Consider the following 19,086-nt stretch of genomic DNA (forward strand, 5'->3'; position numbering starts at 1 on the left):
ATACTAATGAATAATTTACAATTAAAATTAATTAATAATTTAAAACTAATATTAATTAATAATTAGTAATAAAGAACAATTAATATTAAGTTAAGGTATAATTGAAAAAATTCCTTATACGCTACTTTTTGTTCATCCAAACGTTTTTTTTTAAATAAACTCAAAAAATAAAGTGGTTTATATTTGTCAAACATGGACTAAGACTTGTGATCATGTGAGACCAAAGCTTTTTTGTGAGATCCGTAAGACTAATTCTCAACCCTTGGATTAGATTTACAATCGTCAAATCTGAACATTAACAAACACCATGAGACTTCTCAATAATCACAAAATTGTCACCGTGCAATTTTAAACCATTAGATCATTAACTTATAAAGTTGATCAATGAACGTAAATTGGAATTACGGGTCTCACGAAAAACTCTTGGTCTCACGTGAATCCAACCGCATGGACTAAACTAATAACTAACTGATATCATGTAGTTTTGAAAAATTACATATATGCATTGATAAATTGTTAACCTGTGTAACACCCTAAGTTCATATTTGTATAAAATCCACATATTTCATATAACATGAAATACAAATATACACATTGGTCCCAGTATATACAAAATGCTACATACAAAAGTAGCTACAAAATTTTCATTTACACCAAGTACATGCATAATAACAACTTCCCAAAATTCATATATGTAAAACAATAATAACTTCTACACATCTTTCCATTTCTCTTACTTTTCACATGTGTCTGACCTGTAATGCACATTTTTAAAACAAAAAGAGTGTTGGACCACAAGGTCTAGTGAGAAATCCCTTTTGATTGCTATTACATGGTGAAAATCAGCAAAACACTTTTAGAAAGCTCATATTTGTATTAATAACAAATAAACAACATTTGGTTGAAACAAACCTCCTTGTCACATCATATAGATGAGACAACATCATCTTATCGTCTGAAACCCATTGAAGTACCAAAGTTATCACAACAAACATAAAACATACCAACTTGTTGCATCTCATTGATGCGACGATATTTTTGTTGCATCATTCAGATCCGATAATATATTTCCTCGCATCATACTTATGTGATTACTTCACTTTGTTGCATCACACTGATTCGATAACCCCACTTTGTCGCATCACGTGGATGTGATAACACACATTCCTCGCATCAATACTGATGCGATAAATATTTCGCTCGCATTATTAGGATGCAATAAACCATCTCATCGTATCATAAGGATGCGATAAACCAAACTCATCGCATCATGAAGATGCGATAACAATTTCCACATGATCAAAATTCCATTTTTAACATACAATTGATTATGTCACCCTTATCCCAGTATACATCTCTGCTTATTATGTCACTCTTATCTCAACATACAACTCTACTGATTATGTCATATTTATTCCAACCGGTTGGTAATAACATATCAAAACACCAAACTATGCTAAAAATAACATATAATCAGTTTCAAAACACCTCACGTATATAAACAGGAAACCATACGGTTTCTTCACCAAAAGTAAATCAAGTGATTTTTTTAAAATTAAAACTCACTGATAATCACAAAAAGATGAAGACTTTAAAACAATAACGATTATCAAATAATAATCACGAAGGCGGAAATTTCTTCTTCTTCTTCGGTTTCTGTTTGCTTCAAATCCCAGAAAACAACCACACTTTCTTTTCTTCTTATTCTTTCCAAAAAAAAAAAAAGAGAAATAAGAATTCCCTCACATATATCTATACTATATTATAAAGCATTTGACAAAAACTCTTAAAAACCATTCTTTATACATGAAGTACTGTTTATTAATGTATATTACTTAAAATTTAATATTACAAGTAAATTGTGCATAAGTACAACTTATTAAAGATCTATTTTTGAATTCGTATAACTAACTGCAGATAAACATAATCAAATTTCGGATAAATATCTTGTTTTAAATATAAATTTTTTAAAATATAATTAGAATAATTATTGAGTTCTAACAGAATAYTTAATTATTATCTTTAWAAMMTGYTATATTAWTAAACYAAAAATAAATTATTTCATTATTAAACTTAAGTTAAACTATAATAAAAATAAATTAAAAAAAATATATAAAAATTTGAGGAGTTTTAAATAGTTGATTTGATACTAACATTGATATATTTTTTTTCAAATTTTTATGATATCTTCAAATTTTATATTTTATTAAAAAATAAAATCATTACTGCTTTCTTAAAAACACATAAAATCATATTATAACATCGACAGAAACGAAGAATAAAATAAACCATTAAAATCCATATGTATCTCGTTGCATTGCGCGAGTACCTTTCTAGCATATTTTAAAAGAATGAGACGGTTTGTAAAATGAGATATTTTAAAGAAATGTTTAAACAATCCTTTAACTTTCACAACTTATCAAAAACAACCCTCAAACTTTTCAATAATAAAACTCGGTTATCACAACTTAAATTTTGATTTATCCTGATAATAAATTTCAAATCATCAGCTAAGTTGACATTTTGTGGTGGTTAGATGAAACAAGTGAATAATAATAAATTTATTTTAATAAATTAAGGTGACTATAATTAATTTAATGGTTAGTCTTTGTTTAATAGAAGATGACCTATCATGTTTATTAAAAACAATAATAATAATAATAATAATAATAATAATAATAATAATAATATTGAAAATTGAACAGGTAAGTGTTTAATAAACGGTTCCAAATGTCCTATCAAAATAGGTGGAATCAGGTAAAGCTGACAACTATACCTTTATTTTTACTTCTCAAGTTACATCATCTCACTAATATATTAATATCATATATATAGGGTATATTTCAAATGCAATTATGTCCATTTATACAACCAATACAACCCAATCAATTGATATATTTATGGAAATGATGAGAGTTCATTTATTATAATTTAAATATTTATGAAAGATGACTATAGTTTATTAATTATGATCAATACTTTATATTATGAAACAATCAAAACTTTTATGAAATCATATACTCATCAAATAAAATGGACGGTTGAGATTGAGTTGTATTGATTGTACAAATATAAAGGGTTCATAATAACTCACCCCCCCCCCCTCTCTCTCTCTCTCTCTCTCTCTCTCTCTATATATATATATATATATATATATATATATACAAAGTAGATAATTTTATAGAATATGTTAATAAATAGAATTTCAATTTGTATTATTATTATTATTATTATCATCATTATTGTCATCATTATTATCATCATTATTAGTAGTAGTAGTAGTACTAGTACTAGAAGGATATCTGTATAATGCAGCGAGATACATTTCGATTTTAATATTTTGGTTTATTCTTTGTCTATGTCGATATAATACGGTTTACATGGTTTTTAGAAAACAATAATATTTTTATTTTTGAATAAAATATAAATTTGAAAACATCATAAAACTTTGAAAAAATATATCGATATTAGTATCAAATTAGCTATTTAAAAATTATCGTTTTTTGTATAATTTTTTAATTCAGTTTTGTTTATTATAATTTAGTTTATGTTTAATAATGAAGTAATTTATGTTTGATTTAATAATATAATTCTTTATAAAGATAATAATTAAGTATTCTGTTAGAAGTAAATAATTATCTTAATTACGTTTTAGAGTTTTTATATTTAAAATGAGATGTTTATCTTGTATTTGATTGTGTTTATCTACAGTTAGTTACACAAATTCAAAAATGAAGCTTTAATCAGTTGTACTTATGTACAATATACTTGTAATCTTGAAATTTTAAGTAATATGTATTAATTAACATTACTTCATGCATAAAAATGATTTTTAAAGGTTTTCGTAAAATATTTTATAATATAATATAGATTATATATAATATTATAAATTTTGTATTTGTGTAATCAAGTACAAAATTTAAAAATATCTACATTGAATGATTTTTATAAATAACAATTGCAAATAATATGAATAAAAACAAAGTTGATCAACCTTACATATCTTAATTAATTAATAATCTTACAAAAAAACTAAATTAATTTTTTTATTATAATATTATTATTTACGAAACAAAATAAATATAACTTTAACTTTTATATAATTTACTAAAATATTTTTAAAATTGTTATATTTGTTTTTTGACGATTAAATATATTAATATACAAGAATATATAAATAATTGATAGGATTAATAATAACTCTAAATAATTAAGAACCACAAGGGTGGTGCCTGATTGATTTGAGCTTAACTCTAAAGATCAAAAGTATCAGGAGGCCACAAGTTTAAATCTAAAGAGAAATAAAAATCCTTTTGTGGCCACAGAGATTAAAATGCGGTGACTTCGAACTATCTGCAAAGCAGATGGTCGCTGTAAGATTAGTCGGCTCACATAACGATTTAGATATCCAGGTTAATTAAAAAAATTATCCTGATAATAAATTTCAAATAATCAGCTAAGTTGACATTTTGTGGTGGTTAGATGAAACAAATTAATAATGTGTATTTTAATACTATAATTAATTTAATGGTAAATGATTGGTCTTTTTTTAATAGAAGATGACCTGTCATGTTTGTTAAAAATTATTAAAATAATAATAATAATAATAATAATAATAATAATAATAATATTGAAAATGGAACATAATTGAACACATGTGTTGGATTATATATATGAACACAAAACCTTTTAAAAAGGCGATTTAGCTGATAAGTGTTTTTTTTACGTGACATTTAATAAATATTTGACGTAAAAGATAATTTCAGAGTAATTGCAAAAATTTATACAGTATTTTGAAAAAAAATTATATTGATATTGCACGGATACAGTAACTTGAGAATTTTATATGATACAAATGTTGAAGAAAATACAAGTTAATAAACAAAAGAGAAGTATTGCAACGTCCCATATATTGTCTACGTATCTGTATTCACAGTTTTAAAACGCGTCTAATAAGTGAGGTATCAACCATTAGGCCTTGGCCTAGTGGCAACCTCCTTCCTTAAATGTCTTACCTTGGGCGAGCCCACCCGGGTTCGATTCCAAGGGAGGACATGTTGTCTTTTCCGGTGCTTGCTTATGAGGTATGACAAGTAGGGTTCACAAAATATGGACCACGGGGCCATGAGGTCCCCGCCAATAAACCTTTTTTTTTAGTAAGTGAGGTATCAAGTCTCTTATAAAGTAACATTTGTTCCCCTCTCCAACCACCCTCTTGGGGAAAGTGTTGATGTTCAAAAGTGAAGCTTAATTGGTAAATTGTTGAATCAGTTTGTTGATGAGATGAATTGTATTTAATTTTCGAAATCAAAAGTTGAAAAACTATTGGATTTAATTGTAGATGATTTTGATATGAAGACTCTGTTGGTTTAAAAAAAAGGGCGATTGTTTTTTTCAGGTTCATCCTATACAAAGTTTGATTGTCTTTATTAGAGAGATTGTTAAAGACAAAGATTTGTTGAAGTAAAAACAAACATATTTACTTTTGAAGAATGCGATCTCGAATACGAAGGGGGAGATTGTTAGGTTAAATATTATTGTATCCGAGATCATCGAGCTTAATGATTAAAGAGGTCAAAGCTTAAAGTCAACAAAAATCAACTTTGTGCTCAACAGTAGTGTGACTTGTATGATTACTCAATCATATAAATAGTTCTTGTTAGTTCAGTTGTTAGTAAGAACTCATATTGCAATATTCTAGAAAGAGATTGTAAATAGTGAAACATGTATTGAGAGAGTTTATCAATATACATGATGATTTGATCTTTAAATTGTTTTTCTAATTTTTTTTTATTGTTATCTGATTGAAACTGGGTTTAACATAATCATTTTACTCTTTTTTTATATTTTAATTAAAACTTTTAAGAAAACCACAAGGACCATGAATGTAATTTTACTTTGTTACAAAATCCGGGTTTCCCCCATAGTTTCCCCTCTCTCTATCCACCGTCACCGTGTGAAAATATAAACCACATGGATGTTTTTTATAATTATTTTGATTTAGGAACGCACAATGTGATTCTATGTAAACCACAGGGACCAATTATGTAATTTACTCAAATTTTTTTATCTTTTACCCAATCAAAATAGATTTCATAATTTTTGTCTCTATGGTTTTTGATTGAGTAAAAGATAAAAAAAATGATAAAAGAATGAAAAAACTCCTCATTTTATGAAACTTTTTAGCAGTCGTTGGAAAATATGATAAAATCTGTACGTTTTTACAAACCATCTTGAAATTTCAAATTATACGAATAAAAAAAATGTTATTTCCATAAAACCATATAAACCAAATTTATAGTTTACTCCAATATCGATTAACATAAAATCTGGAGACACCATGTTCTTATTTAGAGTGCTATGGCTTGGAAGCCATAAATTTAGGGTCTGTTTGACTCATGATGATGAATGAAAATGAAAATGAATTTTCATTCGTCATAGTTTAATCATAAATGAAATTTTGGGTTTGTAGGAGAATGAACCCATTATATTATAGAAAACCCGAGAGCTGGTATTGCCTCCCGATGAGCTGTTCGAGACTGATGCATCTCAAATAATTTCTTTTATTTTCATTTTCATTCGTTACTACTTAAGGTTTGTTTGTTTGTTTACCTCCTAATAGTTTTATTAAGAGGCATCATCTGAATCGTTAAGAGGTGAATCTTGTTTGACAAAAAAAAGTCTGCCTCTTAATGGTATCAAAACCCTCTGAATGATTTTGTATCTTGGTTCTCTCTTAACCATTCAACGCCCTAATTTCATTGTAAATAATTACGGAACAATTACATTTCATTTTACACTATATCATGAGAGTCTCTTAATCATTCCGACCACTTAATCATTTTGCACTAAACCATTCAGCAACTGTCAAACATTCCCCTTATATTATTTTTAACTTCCTTTTCCAAAAAAAGAAAATTATATATTATTTTTCTCCTCCCAACATATTACATATAGATTTATCCAAGAACCAAAAAATTTTGTGCCCATCTCGATACGGCCATACGGAGTCCATACATTCATCTGCCCTTTACAAACAACAATTCTTCTCTTTCTTTCTGAATTCTTCAAGACGCCATAGCCACATACAAGATCATTGTTTCCCCAATATTATATATATACATATGCTTTCCTTTGTCTTTAAGATTACAGAATCAAACCAACGATCATTCACAACCTAACCCTTTTTTCCTAATTTCAGTTCATCTCCACTCTTTTATCTTTCCAAATCCAATCCTTCCAAACAGTTTCTTGCTTCAAAAATGGCTTCAAGAGCTTCAATATCCCAATCACAGCTCTTTTTGAGGAAACCCCATATCATATGTACCCCCAAAACTCCAGTTTTCGTAACACCCATCTCAAAACCTAGCCAAAGTTTGAATCTTTTGGTGTTAAAGTCCAAGAAAATGGTGGTGGTGGCGGCGGCGGGGACGGGGACAGCGGCGGCGGAGGAGAAGTCGAAGAAGAGGTATCCAGGTGAAGGAAAAGGATTTGTGGAGGAGATGAGATTTGTGGCTATGAAACTGCATACTAAAGATCAAGCTAAAGAAGGAGAAAAGGAACCTCAGGAGAAACCTTTGCCTAAATGGGAACCCACCATTGATGGATACTTGAAGTTCTTGGTGGATAGTAAGTTGGTTTATGATACTCTTGAGAAGATTGTTGATAAGGCTGATTTCCCTGAATGTAAGTTTTCTAAATCTTAAGATATGGTGATCAATGTTCTTCATTTTGTGATGAATTTGGGTACCAAATAGTTTTGATATAAGTCTTTGATCATAAGTTCTTGTTCTGTGTTTGTGTTTAGTGCTAAACTGCTAGTTTGCACTTTATTCATTATGAATTTAGTGCTAAATAGTGAAAAATGAGGTGTCTATCATGAAATCTTCAAAGATAATCACTTGAACATTCATTATGCATATATTCCACCATCTGAAAAGGCTCTTCATCTTTTCAACGAATTAAACTGCATGCTCCACCGCTTGTGCGGGCCCTACCCTGTATTGGCCATAATTCACAAGAACATTCTGTGGTCTTAGTAAGAGGGGGGAGGGTGCTAGTTTACACTGTATTCATTATGAATGAAGTGTTAAATAGTTGAAAACATGGTGTGTATCATGAAATCTTCAGAGATAATCACTTGAACATTCATTATGCATTTCACCATCGAATCTGCTAGTTTACAGTTTGGATCTGTAGCCATAAGCATTTTGAGTGGTTAAAAATGTCATTAGTTTTTGATTTTCTAAACCAAACCAAACGAATCCAATATATCCCACTCGAAAGTAGGATTTTGGGGGGGGGGGTAAATGTACACATAGACGTGTCCTCTGTCCCAAAGGGTAGAGCGTTTGTTTACTTTTCGTGATTTTTGGCTGCAGATGCTGAATTTAGGAACACTGGATTGGAAAGGGCGGAAAGTTTGGCGAAAGATTTGGAATGGTTGAAAGAACAAGGTCATTCTATACCTGAACCATCATCCCCGGGGCTCAGTTATTCAGCATACGTTGAAGAGTTATCGAAGAAAGATCCACAAGCATTTATTTGTCACTTCTACAACACTTACTTTGCTCACTCTGCTGGTGGTCGAATGATAGGGAAAAAGGTCAGCAAAAATTCATGTATATTTGTTAGAGCATATGGTTCAGATGCCCGAAGGGCACCAAGTTTCTTTAGCTTTATGAGGTTCATATTGTTCGTATGCCCAAAAGGAGATACTAGTGCACCAAGGCTCTTCGGGGTTTTGAGGTTCATCTGGTATCTTTGCCTAAAAAGCAACTCTTTTTGCGTCAAGGATTCTTGGTTTTTTGAGGTTCGAATGGTGTGTGTGCTTACAGGAGAGCCTTGGTGCACCAAGGCCCTTCTGCTTCTTGAGGTTCATATGATTCATGTGCTCAATGGTGGACCTTGGTGCACCATGCTTTTTGGCCTTCGGAGGTTTGTCTAGTTGGTATGAAGAGCAACCTTGGTGCACTGAGGTTGCGTAGCTTTCTAAGTGTTAAAGAGTCTCATATCAGTTAGACCGATATATGTTAAAACCTCCACTCTCCTCTTAAGGGCTTTTTTGGAAAGTAATTTGATTGGTTCCCGCATATTCTCACGTAGTATCAGAGCCAAGGTCTACCACTCTTGGGGGCAATTTGTACTCGTCTAGCCTCCTCTTGACAATCTGAGACGATATGTATCTGTCTAGCCTCCATTGGAGGGGGCGTGTTAAGAGTCCTACATCAGCTTGACTTCGACAATTTTTTCTTTTTGTATGTTGGAACCTCCCTTGAGGAGTTGAGCTCTTTTGAAGGGTAATCTAATGGGGCTTCGTGTATTCTAACACTAAGGTTCATATGGTCCGTATGGCTCAAAGGGGAACCCGGGTGCACCATGGATCAAATTTGAGGTCCATGTGGTTCAATCCTAAAAAAGAGCAACCTTGGTGCACCTGGGCTCGGGTCATATGGTTTGCATCCCCAAACGCTGACCCGGAATGCTCTTTTTCACATGGTTCGTATTTCACAAATGTAGGTTGCTGAGAAGATACTCAATGGCAAGGAATTGGAGTTCTACAAATGGGATGGCGAACTCTCCCAACTCTTGCAGAACGTTAGGGACAAATTGAATATAGTTGCCGAGGTAAAACACTAATACCCGACTTCAAATTCCCAGCTAAAACTGATAAGTGTGTTTGAAAAACCCGTCACATGAATAGAAAAGTAGATTTGTGATCTCTTTATAAGTTCAAAGTTGTGGGCTACCAGTAATTTTGGGTTAGCATGCTGCTTTTTTGAAGCAAGAATACGTCAAATTTGAATTAGAATACGTCTGATGTATTTGTTATGCTATAAACAGAACTGGACTCGAGAGGAGAAGAATCATTGTCTCGAAGAAACAGAGAAATCGTTCAAATTCTCTGGGGAAATCCTCCGTTTGATACTGTCGTGATGCAGTAAACCGTTGTAAACTTGTAATCTTTACGGGCCAAGATCTAAACTTTCTCGTAACACGATCTTGTCTTTTTGGCCCCTTTTGTGTAGAAGTGTAACTTTTCTGTGCATAATCTGTACACTCTATATCGAATCTTGAACAGGAAAGCGAAGAAAACAGGTGTATCGACTTTCTTGATCGTTTTCGTTTCATACTTCTTGATATTGTGTTACGGTCTAGTTATCAACCGAGTGGTTGCATTTCTTTGCTGGGGTTCGGGAGTGTTAACCCACAACGAAATCGGCTTTATAAGACGTTAAAAATGTCTTGAAACTTATGGTAGGATCAAACAATTGTACGTTCTATAAACATGTGTTACAATAAGTAGGGTGAACATGATAATGTCACCTTGTTTTTCCGATTGGTACATGTGGTACTGATTTGCAAGTACCTTTTCAGTTTTTTGGTTGATGTTTCTTATATTTTTTAATATTCCGGAGCAATCCTCAAAGTTTAACAGGTGCATCTTTCATAACTTAACAAAATTCCTACTTGCAAAAATAAGTTGAGCGGGTGCACGGGAGCCCATTCGGACATACATAGGACATCCCCTGCTCATACTGCGTACCAACCAAATTTACATACTCGGTACAGTAATACCTACCAGTTTAATTGGTACAGTTGGTATGCATTTTAGTTGGTTTGATTTACAAATCTGACACCCCTAACAATAAGTTTGTACAACGTTGGTGTCCTAACAGGTACATGTTTAAAATAAAGCGAACTTGATCTGCTTCTGTGTCCTAAATGATTTTGTTGGCGTCCAACCGATTTTGTCATTAATGATGCGTGCTTTGAATCTAGACTGAACCATCAAACACGACCGAGTTTGATCCGCCTTTGTAGTTTGAGACATTGAAGCGTGGTTGTAAGCAACATGAAAAAACAGTTAGGGGCCGTTCACCCAAATACTCACCCGGTAAGCGTTTACCAATAAGAGTCTAACACTATAATTTATTTAGATGCATATGATTTTAATATATCAAAACATATCGAATGCAACAATTTACTAGGTAAGCGCTTACCTGGGTAAGAGTCGTCATCCTCACTTACCGGGTAAGACTCTCCATCTTTTTCATCGCTCTTACCTGGTAAGATTCTTGGCCCTTCTCATATTCATCCGATGAGAAAATTTATGCGTTAAGCACTTACCAAATAAGTGTTTAGTAAACGGCTCCTTAGTGTACAAGTACGTAAAGAAGACAAAATGACCAAAATGTGCATCTAACCCATGGACTTAACACTAAATGGTGTAAGCAAATTGAAACGATTGGGAGTCTTGGTTAATTTCAAAACTGCAATGACTTTGTTGGCAACTTAATGAGCTCACAGTTTATTCGATAGCTATACATGACTGTTTGGTAGTGGCTTAATGATATAAAAAGATGCTTATTCATTAAGCTTTTAGGGGAGCTTTATGCAGAAAGCCAGGTCCCAATTAAAAAACTCGTTCATTTCAACTATGAGAAAATCCTCCTAAAGAAATTTTTTCTCAATCTATACTGACAAATTAATCCATCCAGAAAACTTTATCCATACAAAACTTAACGGAAAACCAAGTTTGAACAAACCACATGAACGATTGGTATAATTAACGTGGTTGTAAGCAACATGAATCCACCATTGTTTACGGTTCTGACTCACAAGAACTATAACAAACTGATAACGGTTTCGCCGGAGCCACGGTGGCAGAAGGTGGTGGACCGGTGGCCGTTTACGGTTGTTTCATTATAGTCAAATAAGACAAAGTCAACAGCATTCGAAATGAGCAAAACTGCTGCCTACAATAAGCATATTGTTTCTATTGATCAGAAGAACTCATGAATCCACCCCTGAATCCAGCTCCATTGCAATTTCCACAAAGAATCTCTTTTTTACCCCTGCACAATCATGCAAACGACACGTGTTCACTATGCATTATTTGTTGTACCTTCATCTTCTTACATGAGTTATGAAGGGATAATTACAAAAATACCCACTTTTAGATGAGAATTATAGCTTATTTGGTAAGCTATATACTACTGTTTGGTAGTGGTTTAATGGTATAGAAAGTGATTCGTTCAGAAAACTTCTAGGATGGGGAGCTTTATACAAAAAGCCAAGATTTTTTCAAACTTGTTTCTCTCGATTAAAAACAAAAAATACGTTCCTTTCATCTATGAAAAACCCTCGCAAACGATAACCTTCGCAATCTATATGGACAGATTAATCCACACATACAACTTTACTCATACATGACTTAATGAAAAACCAACTAGACAACCTCAAAATGACTATTTTTCACAAAATATATACAAAAACACTAAAAACAGAAGTCGCTCAAAATCACTAAAAAAAGTCTGAAAAGTCTCTTGAAATCAACAAAAGAAACTTAAAAATCTCACGACACGATTTAATTCGGTTGAAAACATATCGGACGATTTTGCGAGTCTTTGATCCACTTTAAAGGTGCACCCACTCGGCAAAAACCAGTTGACATGATTTCAATGTTTATTGAAACAATAATTCAAATCGGGTACCAATCGGAAGTCGAAAAAGATCAATATATATGACAATAATAAACCTGCAAAGCCAACACAATCCACCGGCTTTGAATCGTCCATCGAAGTGATCTTCCGAGTTCACTCCATTCCCTTTGCATTGTGTACATTGTTTAGTACCTAATATTCAAGAGGGCAAAAACGTAATTACAACCCCAAAACGACATTTGAGAAGAGAAAGGAAGTTTCAACATATGTTGAGAAGAAATTGTCCAAGTCTAGTCGATTTGAGACTCCAACATAGGTTAAACGGACACAGATTGTCCCATAGTGTCAAGAGGGGGCTAGACGAGTATAGATTGCTGATGAGTTTCGATACTACTACTCTAGGGGCTCGACAGTCGACAATCGACACTCTTGGACAATCGTTGCCCGTCTAGCCTCTGTTGCAGGGGGCATGTTGGAGTCATTTCTCTTAAATACATGTTGGAACGTCCGTTCTTTGTTCAAGGCTTTTTTGAGGAATGTTTCATTACCATTTCCTTCACAATCTCCGCAAACTATGCTATTCGTCTTCGTGGTGATTTCGGTATCACTAGTAGCCTGCAAAACTCGCACATGAAACCCAACTCTTCATAACATTATAACAAAATCAGCTTTAAAGAACGTTAAATATGTCTATACGTTATAATAGACTGCTTTATAGAACTTAAGTTTACAATTTGAGACAATTACAATTACATGTAAAAGTGTCTGCAAAAATTGATATGCCGTTTTTGAACGTAACTAACAAGTTTTTTAGGATAACATTGAAATAGAACATTCTATTAGTGTTATATATGATATTATTTGAAAATATATCGTGTAAAAACAAGTTTGCTATAAAAGAATGTGTTTATACGACACTTTTCAAAAGCGTCATATATAAAACCAATATGACTCTTTATTTCAAAATTGTATTAAAAATTGGTTAGAAGTCCCAAATACGTCTTTTTAACAACCTAATTTGGCAATTGCTGAATGATTTGGTGCAGAATGATTAAGAGACTCTCGTGATATAATGCAAAATGAAATATAATTGTTTGGTAATTGTTTCTAATGAAATTAGGGCGCTGACTGGTCAAGAGAGACCTAGGATATAAAATCATTCAAAGGGTTTTATAACCATTAAGAGACATACTTTTTCTCTGCCAAACAAGATTCACCTCTTAACGATTCAAAGATTGCCTCTTAATGAAACTATTAAGAGGTAAACAAACAACCCCTAACACTTTTATATAAAACCCATGCTTGGTATTAAAATATTTCATGCACAAGGCCGGAGCCTTCTAATCCCGTTTTCAGTTAGGAAAAAAAGGCCCGAGCGGTTTGATTGAAAAAGAGTTTGGTCGGACTTTTTCATTCCAAGCCTTTTTGGGCTTTGTCGGGCTTAACCAAACTTTTCCCGGCTTTATCAAGTAAGGCCTAGGCCCGATTTGACCCCAAATTCGAGGCCTAGCCCAAACCCGAGATTCATGCTTGGGCTTTTTTATGCATATCTAGTGTGAATGCTAGTACTAAGAGCTTCAAGAAATCTTGAAAACCTTCTAAAATTTTACATATTTTTTTTATTAACCTGGATATCCGACCTGCTATGCGAGCTGACTAATCCCAGGGCGACAACCTGCTTTGCAGATAGCCCGGAGTCACCGCATTTGAACCTCCGTGGCCCACAAGGGGATTTTTATTCCTCATTGGATTTGAACCTAAGGACCTCCCGGTACTTTTTAATCTTTTTGGAGCCAAGCTCAAACCAATCAAATACCACCCTTGTGGTTAATTTTACATGTTACATCCTTGGTAAAAGGGTTCTTTATCATTGCTTTCAAGATTTTACCCAAATGGGATCCCAATTTCTGGAGGCATTCAATCCCCAAATGTAAACAGATTTTGTGATGAAATCAGGATAAGTATGAAAGTGTTTTGATTTAAAAAAGGTCTGACCTTGACTTCCAAAGCTTGAAATCGTGCCAATTTTGACTTCTGATTGGTCAAATTGTTGATCAAGATCACTCCTTGAGCATTGGGGTTCCCACCAATCAGCAGCCCTATAGCATTTATCATCAATTCGTTAGAACCCTAAAGAAACCATCGTCATGTACTATATACATACATACACATATACATATACATATACATATACATATACATATACATATACATATACATATACATATACATATACATATACATATACATATACATATACATATACATAGAGAGAGAGAGAGAGAAAGAGAGAGAGAGAGTACTTGGTTTGGTTGGGGAAATGAAGGAACAGATTGGGGAAGAACAGAAAGCAGAAGACATTTTCTTGAGGAGATTTTTGCAGAGTATTATGTGATGATGGCTTCAAGGTTTTGAAGAGAGTTTTGAGGTACCCTTTTCCTGCAAGCAGATAAGAGGGATTTTAGTTTTTTTTTTTTGCCAAAATTACCCCTAGAGATTAGTGATGGAATCACAACTATGAAGGGTATTTCTGTCATTTCACTTTTAAAAGCCAAAAATCTCAAGAAAATATATGGTTTTTGGGGGTAAGGGGAAAAAATATCTTTTATGCATATCAGCATATTCTTTACAAACATAAACAAATATAGATTAAAAAATAAGGGTTGGGTTCACATGAGATCAATGGTTTTCTGGTTTTCTGTGAGACCCGTAAGATTAATTTATGTTCATTGATCAACTTTATAAGTTAATGATCTAATGGTCTAAAGTTGCACGGTGACAATTTTGTGATTATTGAGAAGTCTCGTGACAATTTTGTGATTATGAACGTTCAGATTGTAGATCTAATCCAATGGTTGAGAATTTCTCTTACGGGTCTCACGAAAAACCATTGGTCTCACATGATCCCAAGTCTAAAAAATAATGTATGTAAAGATATCTGATATTTGAGTTTTCCATTATGTAAATATATTACATGCAGAGGGGCGAAGACAACGTATTTCCGCCCCCAATCAAAAAGTTAAAAAAAGCTACCTAGGTTAAAATTTATTTTTTACAGAACTTACCTTCTCTACAATTGGATCAATCTTAATTGAAGATCAACACTAATACGGTGCATATATATGCACCAGATCAGTTTTCATGATAAGTGTAATTCATGGGGTGAAGGTGAGATTAAAAGTGATCCGCATCCAGATCCGTTCTTACGCTTTTTACTTTTAACTTATTCTGATACGATCCTTTGTATTAACTCATAAGGTTAAATGGTCCCACCATAATAATACAAAAAAAAAATTCTTATGGGTCCATCTCTGTGTAGTTAGTTTAAGATTTAGGGGGTGTTTGGGATTGCTTATTTGAAACAACTTATGTTTTTCTATAAGAACACTTATCAAACTTATTATAAGTCAGAAGGGTTTAACTTCTTAAAAAACTCTTTATTACCGGTTTGGCACCGGTATAAGTTGTTTATCCAAACACTCAAAAGTACTTATTACCGGTGTCACACCGGAATAAGTCAATAAATTGTTTTTATAAGCAATCCTAAACACCCCCTTAATGAGGTAATGGTTCCAGATAAAACAACAATAGGTTGTCTCATCAACATTCAAAATTGCCATGCTGTTATAACGGTCAAATTTTGAAATAGCAGTCAGGACCATGATTTGATATAGCGGTTATCACGATGGTAAAACGACAGTATAACAGTCCACAAATAGTGATTCATGTAATAATTACAAATATCTATACTACATCAATAAGCATTTAGACATATATCTTAATTACAAATCACAAAGCATAAAGTAGTGCCATTTTATGCTTAGATTTCAAAAAAACTCTTAATTACAAATTATAAAGCACAATGTACATCTTGTGATGCATTACTTTAATTCCAATGGTTACCTTCTCTGGCAATCCCATGTGCGCCAAAACCATTTTGGTAAGTTGTTACCTTTCTTTTTTCTATTAAAAATATTCGACAATAGACAAAATTGATCTGTTGAACCGACTCACTTAATTCCTATTTTAGGGAACCAACTTTCAAAATCATTATTTAGGGGTCTTTATCAAACTTTTTTGTTTATTTTAAGGTCTGATTGATCTGTTGAACAGGTAATAGGTAATTTAAGAGGCTCTATCAAACTTTTGGTTTGATTTGACAAATTTGATTTAAACTTTAATATTGATACGGATTGGTTAGATATAAAAATCTTGAATTTAATATTTATTTTTTATTGTATCAATTAATTTTTTTTCTATTAAATTGATTTTTTATTGCATTAGTAAAAAACAATTTTTATTGTGTTAATTTGGATTTTTTTGAAAAAATCTTCAATTAGATATCTAAATTTAAAAGAAAACGAGATTTGAAATGAAAAATAGATTTTATTGCATTAATTTTTGAAAAAAACGAATTTTAGTTATTGTTCTATAATTTTTTTGCAAGGTTTGATAGAATATAGTGGGAGACATTAATGGATTCATGAAAATCCCCAATCTATTTTTAGTGGTCGTTTGGTTGGTTTTCCATTAAATTTTGTATAGATTAATCTGTCTACATAGATTGAGAAGGTTTTTGTTTGGGAGGGTTTTTTCATAGATGGAAAAATTTGGCTTTCTACGTAAAGAAGCTTACCGATTAGCCACTTTCTATATCATTAAATCGCTGCAAAAAAAAATCATGTATAGCTTACTGAATTAGCTGCGAGTTCCATTAAACTTATTAAGCTGCTAAAAAACAGACCCTTAGTGCAATTGTGTATTCACTTGATCTGTCTTTTCTCGACTTTTAGTGCAATTGTGTGTTTTAATTATTTATATGAATTGGACGATTAGTTCGTTGTTTCTTTTACTGACCGGCTAATTCAGGAGACAATAGGACTAGGAGTTCCGTTACTATACTAATAGTTGTCGGTTTGTGTTATTTCTTCTACCTATTGGGAGCATGGCAGAGGAGTGTATTCGGTAAGGTAATGTGACTTCGTGTTCACTTACCCGAGTAAGCATTTGGTAAACGGTCCCTAAGACCCATAAAGTATTAGACATTTATGCACAAAGTCTTAAAAGTCTTAAAAACAACTCATAATGCATTAAGTACTACTACTTTATGCATTCAGTCTTAAAATTTTTTAATCTACAATTAAAATAACATATAGTGCAAGTTACCACTGCATATTATTATTTTTTCTTTTCATGTTTCCAAGATACTTTTGACACCTTTCACTCATGCCTTCACCCTCTCATACCTCTATGTTTTCTCCCTATCCCCAATGTGAGATTCAAACTAATATTTACCATGAGTTATTAAAAGTTCTCCCATTCAATTGCTCTAGAACTATCGGCCTCGCTCTCGATCTCTTGATTCTTTGCTCTTGGTGTAAATCGAACACATTTGTGGAGTCGTTTAAATATGTTGGATTTTAAACTGTCATACAATTTCTTTCATTGATAGAATGTAATTTGAAAAATAACTCTTATTTATTCAAATTGTATTAATATGTAAAGACCAAGTGTAACGTATATCATCGTTAAATCTTCTCTAATAAAACCACTGAAACTTCAAAATCATTAAAATCCACGACTCTTGCTGCATTGCGTAGGTATACAACTAGTATATATAAAAGTATGAATATATACATAACATAACATAACATAACATAAATTTTGAAGATGAACATAAGAACACGTGAATAGAAGAGATGACGAGTAATTGATGCTGGAAGACAATGTTGTGAATAAAACATGCATAATAGTAGACTAAATGACGGATGCCGAGTCCACCAAATATAAAAATTCCAACTATTGGCTAATTACAACAAAAATTGTAATAGCGGTAAGTCGGGTCGTATCCACAGAGACTCAGTTTTAACTTGTTATAGCCACTAAATTCAAGTACAAGAACGAACAAATAAAATAAATACGAAAAAAAGGGGGGTTGGATTTGATTAATTAAGCTAGACATGAAAATTAAAAACTTATAAAAATGCAAGAAATTAAAAACCCAACGTTAGACCACTCTTAATAATGATGTTGAACACTTATCATTGATTTCACAATTTATAAAGGAATAGGACAAGATTAAGCCGATTATAGTTGTCAATAAGCTCTAACAACCTATGTTTTCACTTAATTAGACATTAGCTAAAATAAGCTCTTTAACTAAATCTTAACTACAAAAGGCATAATGAACAAGCTCTCACAATCCCCGATGTAATTAGCTTTAACGAACTAAGAAAACACGACCCGAAACATTAAGCTCATAAGCTCGGCTTAATACCGCTTTGATTGTAAGATTTCAAGAACTCATTTCAAAAACCTTACTGAAATTGAAAGAATTCAATTGTCACTTAATCAAAACCAATAGACAATTACGTATCTTAATATTTTGACTAACAAACATTCACAAGAACATCAAATAATTGGCCAAATAACTTAACATTCAAAGTGAAATTGACATTTAACCTAGAAATCCAACAAATAAACTTGTCCCAAACRATTACAAYGAAATCTCAAAGTGGGAAAACATCAAAATCTAAAGTGGCTAATGTTGGAATGAAGAKATTAGCCACACATGACTAATCTAGGGTTAACAAACTAAGAAATTAAAGAAATTACCAAAAGTGATGAGAAATTGATGGTG

At 32.3% G+C, this 19,086-nt stretch overlaps 2 protein-coding genes across 2 annotated transcripts; one reads left to right on the plus strand and one right to left on the minus strand.

Moving 5' to 3' along the window:
* The first annotated feature begins 7,085 nt into the window (after positions 1 to 7,085).
* Positions 7,086 to 10,131, plus strand: LOC112500379 (heme oxygenase 1, chloroplastic-like). Its single transcript, XM_025103863.1, has 4 exons — positions 7,086 to 7,686; positions 8,382 to 8,605; positions 9,520 to 9,627; positions 9,844 to 10,131. Exons 1-4 carry the CDS (start codon positions 7,263 to 7,265, stop codon positions 9,934 to 9,936), a joined length of 849 nt encoding a protein of 282 aa, XP_024959631.1. The 5' UTR covers positions 7,086 to 7,262; the 3' UTR covers positions 9,937 to 10,131.
* A 1,367-nt stretch (positions 10,132 to 11,498) lies between these two features.
* LOC112500740 lies at positions 11,499 to 14,880 on the minus strand. Its single transcript, XM_025104310.1, has 5 exons — positions 14,750 to 14,880; positions 14,442 to 14,545; positions 12,995 to 13,061; positions 12,542 to 12,638; positions 11,499 to 11,858 (listed from the first exon to the last, which is right to left on the minus strand). Exons 1-5 carry the CDS (start codon positions 14,805 to 14,807, stop codon positions 11,780 to 11,782), a joined length of 405 nt encoding a protein of 134 aa, XP_024960078.1. The 5' UTR covers positions 14,808 to 14,880; the 3' UTR covers positions 11,499 to 11,779.
* Positions 14,881 to 19,086: the final 4,206 nt, after the last annotated feature.

The sequence above is a fragment of the Cynara cardunculus genome, assembly GCF_001531365.2.
Source record: "Cynara cardunculus var. scolymus isolate 2C chromosome LG 17, CcrdV1, whole genome shotgun sequence".
In the NCBI taxonomy this organism is placed as follows: domain Eukaryota; kingdom Viridiplantae; phylum Streptophyta; class Magnoliopsida; order Asterales; family Asteraceae; genus Cynara; species Cynara cardunculus.